This window comes from Bison bison, unplaced genomic scaffold (genome assembly GCF_000754665.1).
Source record: "Bison bison bison isolate TAMUID 2011002044 unplaced genomic scaffold, Bison_UMD1.0 scf7180017862979, whole genome shotgun sequence".
Lineage (NCBI taxonomy): Eukaryota > Metazoa > Chordata > Mammalia > Artiodactyla > Bovidae > Bison > Bison bison.
Window position 1 is genome coordinate 2271663 of NW_011493551.1, and position 12633 is coordinate 2284295.

The 12633-nt window shown below is 50.8% G+C and overlaps 2 protein-coding genes across 2 annotated transcripts in view; both read left to right on the plus strand.

Annotated features, from left to right (window-relative positions):
- The window catches only part of HOGA1 (4-hydroxy-2-oxoglutarate aldolase 1), a 22286-nt gene that overhangs the window by 1122 nt on the left and 8531 nt on the right, over positions 1–12633 (plus strand). The window contains exons 2-5 of the mRNA XM_010833066.1: positions 9973–10101; positions 10293–10420; positions 10893–11027; positions 11298–11394. Coding sequence (XP_010831368.1) covers positions 9973–10101; positions 10293–10420; positions 10893–11027; positions 11298–11394 — 489 coding nt within the window. The remainder of the gene's footprint in view (positions 1–9972; positions 10102–10292; positions 10421–10892; positions 11028–11297; positions 11395–12633) is intronic.
- On the plus strand, positions 1855–4405 carry LOC104983564 (chromosome unknown open reading frame, human C10orf62). Its single transcript, XM_010833064.1, has one exon. It carries the CDS (start codon positions 3336–3338, stop codon positions 4044–4046), a length of 711 nt encoding a protein of 236 aa, XP_010831366.1. The 5' UTR covers positions 1855–3335; the 3' UTR covers positions 4047–4405.

The following is a 12633-nucleotide window of genomic DNA, read 5'->3' on the forward strand; positions in this document are numbered from 1 at the left end:
AGTCACTCCATTTCACAGCCAGGAAGCTGGAGCTCACACTGATGAGATCCCTTGCCCAAGGTCACTCCAGCTAATAAATGGCTGAGGTGGGATTTGAACTCAGGTCAGGCTGCCTGGTCACATTCGGCTTACTCCACTGCCAACCCATGAATTTCCCCCCCTAGACCAGATTCCAACAGATAGACCCTGGTCAGCCCCAACTTACCAGGGCTTCCAGGTGGCGCTAGTGGTAAAGAACCTGCCTGCCAATGCAGGAGACACAAGAGACACAGGTTTGATCCCCTGGAGGAGGGCCTGGCAATCCACTCCAGTATTCTTGCCCGGAGAATCCCATGGACAGAGGAGCCTGGCCGGCTACAGTCCATGGAGTCACAAAGAGCTGGACACAACTAAAGTGACTTAGCACACACAGCACCAACTTGGGAATGGAGTGGTTCTGACCGGGGTGATACAGTGGAGCAGTTCAGAACACGGACTCTCGATTCAAACCACAGCTCGACCACTGACTTAGCTGTGAGATAAATCTCTCCAGACCTCAGTTGCCCCATCTGACATGTGGGAGTAATAATGGCCACATCATAGGAGGGTTGGGAGAAGAATCTGAGAGGATGCAAGTGAGAGCATGCTGTAAACTGTGGAGGGTGATATACATTAGCAGGCATGGACTCCAACGATGGTGCTGATTAGAGTAACAGTATGATCGCCACTGTGGGCAGAGACGCACTGTGACAGCACCCGTGGCCTAGCGGAGACCCCTTTCAGATCTCTGTGCTCAGGCGATGTGACCCTTCCCTAGGACACAGTGAGTGCCCTGTGGATGCCCACATTGAGCAGTGACACAAAGGATATTTCTGCTGGGGCCCAGCTCACTGGAGCCTGAAGGTTTGAGCTGAGGCCTGATTCTCTTGAAACAAAGTAAGAAGCTCCTTGAATCTCTGAGAGAAGACTGGGCCTCACCTCCCAGGTTCAAGGACACTCTAGTGCAGGGGTGGGGAGGGTGGACTTTGATCTGGGGTCTGTGTGCACCCCAGACTCTTCTCTGCACCCTTCCTTCCCCTCCCCTACCCCACTCACTCCTGCAGGGGATACTGGGGTGCCTGGGAGCATGGCTGCCATGACTGGCAGACTAGCCACTGGTCCATTTCCCATACAACCTACGCAGGCGTCAGCTCTCACCTCAGCTCTCTCTTACCCCCACACACGTGGGAGCAGGGCGCTGTGTGGAAGAACCCAACATCCAGGGTTAGAAGACTTGTAGGAGTATGTTTCTGCCTGTTACGACCTTGGAAAAACCACTGAAACTCTCTAATCCGGTTTCCTCATTTTAGAATGAGAACTGGGCCACAGCGTTCAATGCAGTTCTTCTAAGGAGCCCAAACCTGAGGCCCTGGCACAGAGAATATTGGGCTATAATGGCCCTGTCACAGCTCCCAGGATGCAGTCAGAATGCCTGGGAAAGGGGCAATGAGCCACTTTAGCTCGAAAATCTGTGTGTCTCTTGCTGGATCTTTGCCTCTTTTTGCAGCCAGGTTTCAGGGGCAGAGGAGGGAACCATCACACATCCCATTGCCACGGCGTCCTGCAATGAATTAAAGGTTCTCCAAAAAGGCGATGATCAATAGGCTGCCTGGGTGGCTTAGATGGTAAAGAAATGCCTGCAATGCTGGAGATCTGGCTTTGATCCCAGGGTCGGGAAGATCCCCTGGAGAAGGAAATGGCAACCCACTCCAGTATTTTTGCCTGGAGAATCCCATGGACAGAGGAATCTGGCAGGATACAGTCCATGGGGTCACAAAGAGTTGGTCATGACTGAGCAAATATAGATAGAATAAAAAAAAATAAAGAGATGGGAACCTGTCTTTGAGGAATCAGTGAACAGTTAAGAGATTCTTCTGGAAGACATTCCCTGAAACTTTTTATTATTTATTTAGCATTGTTAATTTGCATTAATTATTTGAATAAAGAATATTCATTTAAATAAAACTTATAACCAAAGAAAAAAGGGAGGGGTTTTTGCAGAAGGGCCGTTTGTCCCTGAACTCACACCCACAAACAACCTCAAAAATGAACTTTGAATTGTTATTTCCAAATGAGGTTAGTGGATTACCCCAGAACTACTCCAGCAGGAGCAGAGAGATGATGTTTCCCATAAAACTTGAAGCTTCTGTCTTATTCCCTTATTATGTAGGCAAGTCCATGGATTCTTGTGATGTGTCATATTAATATTTTTGTGTATATTGAAGCCATTCGTTTGTTAGATAAAATATTTTGTTTAAAATATCACAATTTTTATAACTGTATTTTGGCATTAAAAAAAATGTGTCTATGTCTCTGGGAGTGACCCAGGCCTGTCTACCCTGAGAGGCCCTGGGTATAATTTGGGATTGAGGGCCAGGCTCTCGGTTGTCTGTAACTACAAGAACCTGGCCAGCCAGCCCACTCATTCATCACCTGAGCTGTGCGTATTTACAGGGGACTCAGGAGTAGGGGCAAAGTCTGGGTTTGCAGGGGCATCACTAAGGCAAGAGGTAGCAGCCCCCATCCTGAAAGAGCCCCAGGGATCTGGGGCTGGGTGAAGTCGCCTATTCTATGTTTTCTGCCTTCTCAGCCCAATTGTGACCTCATGTTACTTCAGAATGAGCCCCTCCCTTTTTCTTCTGGGCCCTCTCTGTAATGGGGCTAGTGGCTGCAAGTGGAGATGGAATGCTCTGAGCCAATAGCGCGGTAGGCCCCGCACGGGGGGAGACACGAGGCTTAGGCAACAAGGAATGGATGCCAGCCCAGTCAAGAAGGCCCTTCAACCCTAGCCAGCTTGAGCCAGCAGCCTCTGTCCCTTGGGGACCACCAGATGAGGACGAAAAGAAACCAAAGACTAAAGGATAAGATGGCCTGGTTTGCAGAATAGATCCCAAGCAGGAGGCAGAAGGGACTCAGAATTGGGGAAGTTACTCTTTTACTGACTTGAGGAACAACTGGCAGAGTGGGAGAAAGGTCCCAGGCCTCAGGCCGTTCCTGTCAGGTTGGACATAAAGGATTGTGTGGTCTCTCCCCACCCCGCCCCTCAACCACCTTCCTCACAATGAGGTTCATTGCTGAGGCGGGAGGGGCATCCTAGGGAGGGTGCAGTGGGGGGCCTGCCTGCCAGACACCCTCAGAGAGCCTGTCCTTTCAAGCATGAACCAGACCATCTGGGCTCCCCCACTCCCAGTGTGCTCTTAGCTCTGCCCGCCTGGCGTGGGGTCCTGGAGCCCTTCTTGGAGCTCATCCAGCAACCATCATGCAGGGTGGTGCTGGGGACCGCCCTGTTACTGGGAGGTGGAGGCCTCGTGTTGTGGATGCAGAGGAAGAGGAAAAGGAAGACAGATTCTGAGACCTCACAAGAGGTGCAGGAGCCAACAGACAGTGAAAAATTGAATGATGAGAGTTGGATCAAATCGCACTTTAGCCGTCTTTCCGAGGAGAAGCTGGCCACCAGCAACACTGCCTGCCTCAACACCGCCGGGCCCAGCAGCTCCGCCGCTGCTCCGCAGCCGGACAGTGGCAGCGGGGAGGCCAGCACCACGATTCGCGTGGAGACCTTCACCACGCGGCAAGGAGACGAGGGCATGGCCCTTCACCGGGAGTCCTTCACCAGCAAGCAGAGAATGTCTGGGACTTCCATGACCAAAGAGACCCACAAGGAGTCTGGGAAGTCCTCGTCCGCGGAGGAGGCCACGTGGGCCGCTGTGGCAGCCTGTACCAAGGAGATTGACACCAAGGGGCAGCAGCTGGCTAACTCCATGTTGCAACGGGCCACAGCCTGCCAGAACTCGGGCCACCTGGAGACCAAGGACATCAACCAGGAGGAGCTGAAGGCCCTCGAGGAGGTGGAGATGAAGCTGAAGGGGAACTTCCTCACCCAGCGGGAATCCACCGTAGCTGGCGCCAACCACACTCACACCTACCACAGCCACTGCCACCATGGCCACCAGGGTTATCCAAACCACCAGTCCCACAGCCTGCCCAACCGCAGCCCCCAGGGCTACCACCCCTTTAAAGCCACCTAACCACAGATGGAGATGCCCCTTCCCCCCGCAGGGCTGGCACACAAACACAGGCATCCTGTGTGGCCCATTTCTCTGATGGGGCAACCTATGTGGCCCAGAGTAAGATGCTGCTGCCCAAGTGCCTTCTTCCTCAGGTCCCCTACAAGGGGTCCTGGGCCCCTTCAGCTCCATGAGTGGGGTCTGCACCTGATGGCCCCTGATGAGGGAGAGCTGGGGAGAATTGAGGTAACTGAGGCAGACTCACAGGCCCCTGAAGAACGCCCGAGAGAAAATGGGAGAGGCAGATCCCAGGAGCAGCCGAGAGCAACACACTGATGCCAAATGCCTGAGCTGAGCCAATAAAGCCTTGCATACCCTTACTCTTGAGTCTGGAGGCTCTGTGGCCAGCCCCGGGTCTGGGCGAGCCTCTGGGGAGAGTGTTCCTCCTCCCAAGTCCTCTTCTGGTAGGCTGATTCAAGGATCCCTAAATTAGCTTCTGGGGTCTTAGGTTCTGGGTATGGGAAGTCTCCACAGGGCTCAACTCCCGCTAACCTGCTGCCGCCAGAGGAGGACGCAGCCAGGAGCTGCGAGGTGCGGGGAAGTACGGTGCAGTTGGAAATAAGTAGGGGTGGGATGTAGGTCTACAGTCCTCTTGGTGCTGCTCTCTCCCCTCCCCCACTGGGATCATGCTGGTGCCTCCCCACCAGCTACCGTCAGAGCCACGGTATTGGGCTATGTACTCTGTCTCCTGGTTTATGCTGCTGTGGCTGGGGCTGGGGCTGCCACTGCTGCAGTACTACTAAGTAGCAGCATTGCTCCTCATACTACAATCACTCCCCTGCCTTTAAAAAAAAATTTAATATTTATTTATTTAGGCTGTGCCAGGTCTTAGTTGCAGTATGTGGGATCTTTAGCTGCGGCATCTGGGCTCTAGTTTCTGATCAGGAATCAAACCTGGGCCCCCTGTATTAGGAGTGTGGAGTCTTAGCCATTGGGCCACCAGGGAAATCCCTCCCTCCAACCACCACCTTTTTTTTTAAGTTTTTAGTACATGCCACGCTCTGTGTCATGTACGGCACAGACCCAAGAGGAAGGTATTACGTTATCTCCACTTTGCAGGTGAGGCTCAGAGGTGTAATCTTCCCAGAGGTGACATAGACAGTAGGTGGATGTTGCTGGGGTCAGAGCCCAGCGTGCCCTGACTCCAAAGCCTGTATCCCTAATCCCTGCTCTGTGCTGCTCCCTGGTCTGATGCCCACTGTCCCCTGAACTGTTGTCTCTCATAATTGTCCCTGTCCTCTTCCCACATGTCCTGACATGCTCTGTGCAAGAGACCCGCAAGCCTGGGACTCTCCCTACCTCCTCTTTCTGGGTCCCAAGAAGCCATTTTTGGGGCAAATGGTGACCTCCCTGTTAGGCTGTTAAAGGGAGACAGCTGTCTTCCCCACGAAACTTGAGAAAAGTCAGCTACAGGGCACTGTCTAACCCCCAGTGTCTCCTTTACAGAGACATTTCTTACCATTTGTATCTTTTATGGATTTACCAGTGGTTTCCAAACTGTGGGCCTCAAACTCCAGGAAGGAGGTGCCTAGAATCATTGCAAAGAATGGATAAATCCATAAACACTCTAAATGTTGTCAATTGTGACTTTATGGAGCACAGTTAGGAGTATTTGAATATTTCTGACACTACTAACCAGTGACTATATAAACGTTGATATGTGTGTGTATAAGGTACTTCATTGGAGAAGGAAAGGTACTTCATAATAAAAATCTTAATTAGGAAAAAAATGGAGCCAATCCTCCTAGAAAATGTTGGAAGATGCTAATTAGACAGAAACCAAAAGCAGTGAGTTTTGGCTTCTGAAAATGATCATTAAAATATGTGCATTTATCTGAAAGACCTTAAATCCCTTATTAAAAACTTAATACCTAAAATTTCAGATTAGCTAATTATGACTTTGGAATCTTAGCTTTTAAAATGTTTCAAACTGGCAAAAATTTCAAATAAGGTCCACAGTTAGTATTGTACTCCTGTTCACTCTCTGGTTTTGATCACTCTTCTCTAGTTAGGTACGGTGACGGAGGGATGTATAGAAATCCTCTGTACCATTTTTGCAGCTTTCCTGTAAATCTGAAGGTAGTTCAAGTTAAAAGTCAAAAAATTATTGGACAAGTCAGTTATGAGCTCATGTCAAAGTTTTACTACAGTTGTACTTCAAGGAAAATAGCTTCTAAGGAGCCAATTCAAGTATAAACTCTTGGTGAGGATATTTTTTATAAGAAAGGAGAATGGTTAAATCATTGTTAGACTAGATACAAAGAAAAGTTAACAGTCACTAGCCTCTTGCCTGAGAGTCTGCTGGGGGGTGGGGGGTGGCTGGTTTCCCAGATTAAGGCTTAATTCCATTAAAACTCATTAGGAAATTGCTTCACCATTTCATCAGGAACTTTCCTTTCTTCCTAGTGGGAGGTTATGAATTACATCATGCAAAAAAGTTCTGCCCCAGACCAGGTTTGGGATGATTTTTCTTTTATACTACCCATTGTTAACGCATAGGTCAACAGGCAGTGTGCTAGGTGTCACAGAGGAGGCCAAAGTGAGGCAGCTGCCATCCTTGACCTAGATTCTTCTAGACTAGTGCTGAGCAAGGACAAAACACCGTGGAGTCCAGTGGGGAGGGGGCTTGAGGAAGGCTTCAAGGTCCTTGCAGCATGTGGGGGGCTGCAACTAAGGAGGTGTTCTGGGCAGAGGGAAGAGCAGGAGCAAAGGCGTACCGCAGGAAGATGGTTGTGTGTCTGGGGGCTCTGACAGTCAGTTTGGCTGGAAGGGAGTGTTTGGAGATCAGCAAAGGGGAGGAGGAAAAGCCTGAAAAGTGACTCCAAAGCCTCAAGCCAAGGAGGACTTAGGAAAATATCTGTTCAATTTCCTCATTTCACAGCAGAGGCCAGTTGGAGAAATTTTTCCTAGTCCCAACAGGTGGGGGTAAGGGAGGTTGAAGGATTCTGAGGATCTCCGTGCATTTTTGAATAGACAGCAGAGAAGGACTACAACAGGCAAGAGAAGTTCAGAGGAAACACGCTCAGGGAAGACTGGATTCCAGGAAGACTTCTCGGAGGAGGTGGCAATGATGATGGGCCAAGGTGTGTAATACTGACTGGGGAAGCTCCTTACATACAAGAGATTGTGCTTCCTCTTGGCCACAGTAAGTCACCCTGTTGCTTGTGTGTCTTCAGCCTCCACCCAACTCCCCTCATCAGGCCACACTGGCTCCTAGAGCACCCAGAGTAACCATGCGGCAAGGGAGAGAGGCTTCTGACATGAGCCTCTTTCCTCTAGAGCTGGAGGGGCTGAGAGGTCCCTGAATGCAGCCTCCTCCCAATACCAACCACCGTCCCCCTCCTCAGACTGAAAGTTGCCTTTTTCCAGTTTTAAGGCTTGAGCACTTCCTCTGACTCCATAATGACTATAGCTACTTGAGTGCTGGGTTCTGTCTATTATAGGCATTTGTAAATAGGATCTCACTTAAACTTCACATAACTTTAAAAGGGCACTAAAATTACCCCCATTTTTCAGTTGAGGAAGCTGAAGTTTGATTAAGCTATTTGCTCAAGAGTTCCGAGCTGGCGAGGGGCCACACTGGGAGTTAAACTTGGGCTCTGGCTGCCAACTCTGCTGCTCCCTGCTTCCCCAAGCGCTCACTCTCCTCATTCGCCACCCATCCAGAGTTCTGGCCTTTCCTCTGCTTTAGCCCCGCCTCCACACCCAGCGGCACATTGGGCCTGAACCTGGACATCTGGTCAAGGAAAAGGAGGGGGTTCTTTGCAGTATCACTTCACAGACTTCAGAGTGGTTTTTTCTCATACATTTCTCATTTGAGCCTTTAAGACAGCTCTATAAGGTAGGATTAGTGCCCTTATTGTCTGGAGTCTCAGAGAGGGATGGAACTTGCCCAACAGCCAGAGGGGCCTGAGGCCAGCGCTTGCCTGGGTCTACCACACTTCCTCTTCCCCAGCCTGGACTCCCTGCCTTCTTGAGAGTCAGGTCTGGGTTGGATGCTCCCTTAAGTAAAACGAGGAGAGGCCACTAGGAGTCTGGAGCACAGGGCCTGCTTCGCCCACTCCTGGCCAAGCTCAAGACCCAGCTGTCCTGCTGTTTAGGCCAAGTCCACCTGTGGGACATGGAGGTTTCTGGACTTGGCCACCAGAATGAAAGGGGACTTGGGAGTGAGTGACCATGGCTGGAGACATGTCTGAATCAAGAAGCCCCCTTCAAGAGGGCTTGGGGAGGCAGGAGCAGAAGCTTGACCTCTAAATCCTTAGCCAGAGGTTACTGGTCCTGTCACGGCTGGACTGGAGCCCTCTCTGGGGTTGGTAACTCTTGTGAGTGGGATGATCCACAGAAATCACTGAGACTTCTACCATGGGCTCCTAGCCTGACATGGAGGAACTGATGCTGAGGCGATCATCTGACAGAAGCAGAAAGCTATTTGCCTCCAGATGTTCTCTGCAATGTTACCAAGACACGAAACTGGGGGAGAAATGCTAAGTATCCAGGAAGTTCTCCTGGCAGCCCGCTCAGTGGACTTGATGGGATAGTGAACAGCACAGAGAAAGCCTTGTGGTGTAAAGCTGACTCCCCACCAGCACTGTGTCCCCTTAAGGATGACTCACAGGAACAATCTTTCTCGGTCCCAGTGCCAGGAAAATCTGTGTTTCTCCAGGGCAGCTGCTTTGCTTTATCTTGATTTCTACATATCTGTCAGCTGACTACATTTCCCTTTTAGCTTTGACTGTCAGGAACCTCCAAATCAGATATCTGTCAGAACTGTATGGCAGTGATTTTGTATATTAATATAGCCCCCACTTTCTTTCCTTTCTCCCCAATAGTCTTCTATTTATTAACAATCTTCGTGTATTGTATGCTACATTTAAGGGAAAAAATTTGGGATGGGATGGAGAGGAGAAAGAAGAGGAAAGAGAAAGTTGAATGAAAAAAGCTGAGAGGAAAATGGCTTTGCATTCCCTTTAGATCGAGTTAAAGAGCATCAGTTCTACTGGTCTCTTGTGGATATGAAATGATTGACACCTCTAATGTTAGAAACTTCACAAATTGGATAAAACAGGAAATGCAAAATAAAATAATGAGATGCCACTTTTCATCCAGAAAATTGGCAAGAATTTGCTCTGACAGTACTCAGGATGGATGTGAACGAGCACTCACAGTTTTTTCCGTGAGCTGCTGCATATGGACTGGCTGACTAGAAGTCTGGCACGTGAGAGTGCATTTACTTGTGACTCAGCCATTACACACCTGAGTCTCTAAACTGAGAGAAACTCTTAAACTGTTGGTTTCAGCATTGTTTATAATAGAAAAATAGGAAATAGTCTAAATGTCAAAAGGAGAATGAAAAGTAAGTTGTGGTCTAACTTCACAAGAGAGTATTATATAGCAATGAAAACGAATGAATCAGGGCTCTCTGTACTGCTGTGGACAAAGCTCAAAACTTAATGGTGAGCAAAAATGGCAAAGAGCAGAAGATTATGTGATTCCATTTCTATAGTCTTAATAGGCAAGAAACTTATTATATATTGTTTATGGCTCCAGATTTGTGTTTCAAGGGTAAAGAGACACAAATGGGAACCATGAACACTTGAGACAGGCCAGAGATGAGGAAGAGATGGGGGGAGGTTGTCAGGGTACTGGGTACACTGATGTGGATTATATTATTATCTATTCTTTTTGGTATGCTGAAATATCTCATTAAAACAAAAAAAATGGTGTGAACACTGTCACTGCAACAGGGTACAACACTCTGCCTGTCTCAGGACAAAGATGGGAAGGAAATTACGAAAAACAGTGGTGATGGGGAGATAGGAACCTGGGTGAGTTAAGACCAACGGCCAGTTTTTCACAAGCAGATGGTAAGGTGTTGCTTCTCTTGCAGGCTTCGTGGTCCAGGGCTCCAATGGCGAGTTCCCCTTCCTGACCAGCAGTGAGCGCCTGGAGGTGGTGAGCCGCGCACGCCAGGCCCTGCCCAAGGACAAGCTCCTGCTGGCTGGCTCCGGCTGCGAGTGTGAGGCCTGAATGCCCGGGCCTGGCGGTGGCTGGGTGTGGGGGCTGGCTCCCTGGCCTGGAGCTGGGTTCAGTCTAGATCTTGCTCTGTCTCTTCTGCATCCCTTGCTTGCCTCGGTCCTAGTCTGGTCCACTCCCTCCTGCCCTCGCCCACCATGGCCTGTAGGGAAGACTTCTTTCTTCCTCCTGTAGCTACGCAGGCCACGGTGGAGATGACGGTGAGCATGGCCCAGGTCGGGGCTGACGCCGCCATGGTGGTGACCCCTTGCTACTATCGTGGCCGCATGAGCAGCGCCGCCCTCATTCACCACTACACCAAGGTGGGTTAAGGTAGGGGTGTGGGTTTGAGGCCTGGGCCCAGAGGAAGCTGGGTAGAGCAGAGATTCTGCCCAGGGAGGGGAGGAGAGAAGCTAGGAGCAGAGTGGTGAGCTGACTTCCCATGAATGGCAGCTTGGGGGAGGGGAGGGACACCACCAGGTACCAGCTGTGTGACTGTGGGCAACTGACCTAACCCTGCTGTGTCGCTCTTCCCGCCCCCTCAAATGGGAGGAATAATGAATCTTCCTCCAGGGAAGATTGGATCAATCAAAATGAAAAGGACTTGGAGCTGTGCCTGGCACACAGAAAGCACTCATAAGTATCACCCAGGATCAGCGCTTGCAATCAGGGTGCCCAGCTCTGTGACTTCTCATCCAGGAGGTGGGCCGGTCCAGGCAGTCCTGCACAGACCCAGGCTCCGACCGCCTCAGGCCTGGGGCAGCTGGCCTCCCCTCTCTTCTCTGCACCCCTCAGGTGGCTGACCTGTCTCCAGTTCCTGTGGTGCTGTACAGCGTCCCAGCCAACACGGGGCTGGACCTGCCAGTGGATGCGGTGGTCACGCTTTCCCAGCACCCCAATATTGTGGGCATCAAGGACAGCGGGGGTGATGTGAGTGGCGGTGGCCCTCAGCCGGGGACTCCTCCTTCTCTTCTCCTTTGATACCGACTTCAGGGCAGCTCTAGGACCTGCTTCAGTCCTGGGCTCTGGTGTGGGTTCCCTCTGTCCTCTGGGCTCTCTGGGGTTCATCTGAATCAAGGGGAGCATCTCTCTGAGCCCTCGACTCTCATTCTCCCACACTTGCCCAGCCCCCAGCCCCCAGCCAGGCCGGCAGCAGAGCCTGTGAGCCCAGCTCTCACACTAGCTTGGCCGTTATTACAGGTGACCAGGATTGGGCTGATTGTTCACAAGACCAGGAGTCAGCATTTCCAGGTGTTGGCTGGATCAGCTGGCTTCCTACTGGCCAGCTATGCCATAGGTAGGCCTCCCACTCCTCTCAGACTGTGACGAGTGGTCATGATACAGGCAGCTGGGTTCTGCTGGGAAAGATGCTGAAGGCCAGGACTGTGTGGACAGGGGGCTTTTGCCAGCCTGCCTGCTGGGAAACCTCAGAGATATGTCTCACCACTTACTTATCTGAATAGTGGATGCTTCTAAGTGACCTTGTTAGGCGGAGGAGGGTGGCCGTGAACAATCCCCTGGCCTGTAGTGGGGATGCCTGCAGTTTGTTCTAAGTCCCAAGCTCCCTGCTTAGGTGACAAATTTAGCTCCTTTAATCTCACCTTGTAAATTATCCTCTAAGGGCAGAGGCCTTGGGGCGCTTCCCACCAGTCTGGGAGTGCATTTTCCTCTCTCCCTGGGCCCAGGCCAGAATTAATTGTTAGCCCTGCAGGGTTGGCCTGGGGATCTTCAGCTGACTGATCAGACTCTGTTGCAGTCTAGGATCCTAGGAATGTTACCATTTAGACCAAGTGCTCTTGTCTGCTTGGGGTCAAGGTCCCTGAGTTCAGACTGGATTTGGGCCCCGGAGGGGAGGGGAGCACCTGCTCCCATCAGCTGAAGCCCCAGTGATTTGAGATTTGAGTTACTTTTCCAGCGATGCAGGGGACAATGCTGCTTCACGTTCTCTCTGGTCTCTGCAGATTTTGGCTTGTGATATAGGTTCTGCATAACTCCCCTCTGCCCTGTCACAGTCTCTAAAGGGGAGAGTTACAGGAGACACATTTATGCTTCCTTCCTGAGTGGTAGGTGGAAATAGCACTGGCTCTGCAGGCTGGAGATCTAAGCTGGAATCTGAGCTTTGCCATTTATTCACTGAGTACCACCGGGCAAGGTAAACGACCTCTCTGGGCCTGAGTTCTTACTCGGCAAAGCAGGGAAATGTGAAGATTAGAGAGCATTGGCCCTGGGTCTGTCATAGCCCTTGACACAGTAGGTTTTTGATAAACAGCAGTTACATTCACTCATGAGAAATGCCCACTCTGTCTCCAGTCTTGAGGCCACTCTGCTTTGAGTCACTCCTAACTAGCTTTGCAATCACACTAAACAGGCTGGCAGAACTTCCGAGATCACAGCCAGCCCGTTTCCATTGCCCAGATGAGAGCAAAGAGGACCGGCAAGTGTTAGATGACTTGTCGAAGTTCACACAGCCAATGGGAGGAAACGCTGGGTCTCCTGACTAAGTCTAGTGCTCATTCTCCTCCCCCACGACTGTCCC

Excerpts from the sequence above, each read along its gene's own strand:
- LOC104983564 (XM_010833064.1), top strand. The coding sequence starts at position 3,336 with ATGCAGAGGAAGAGGAAAAGGAAGACAGATTCTGAGACCTCACAAGAG.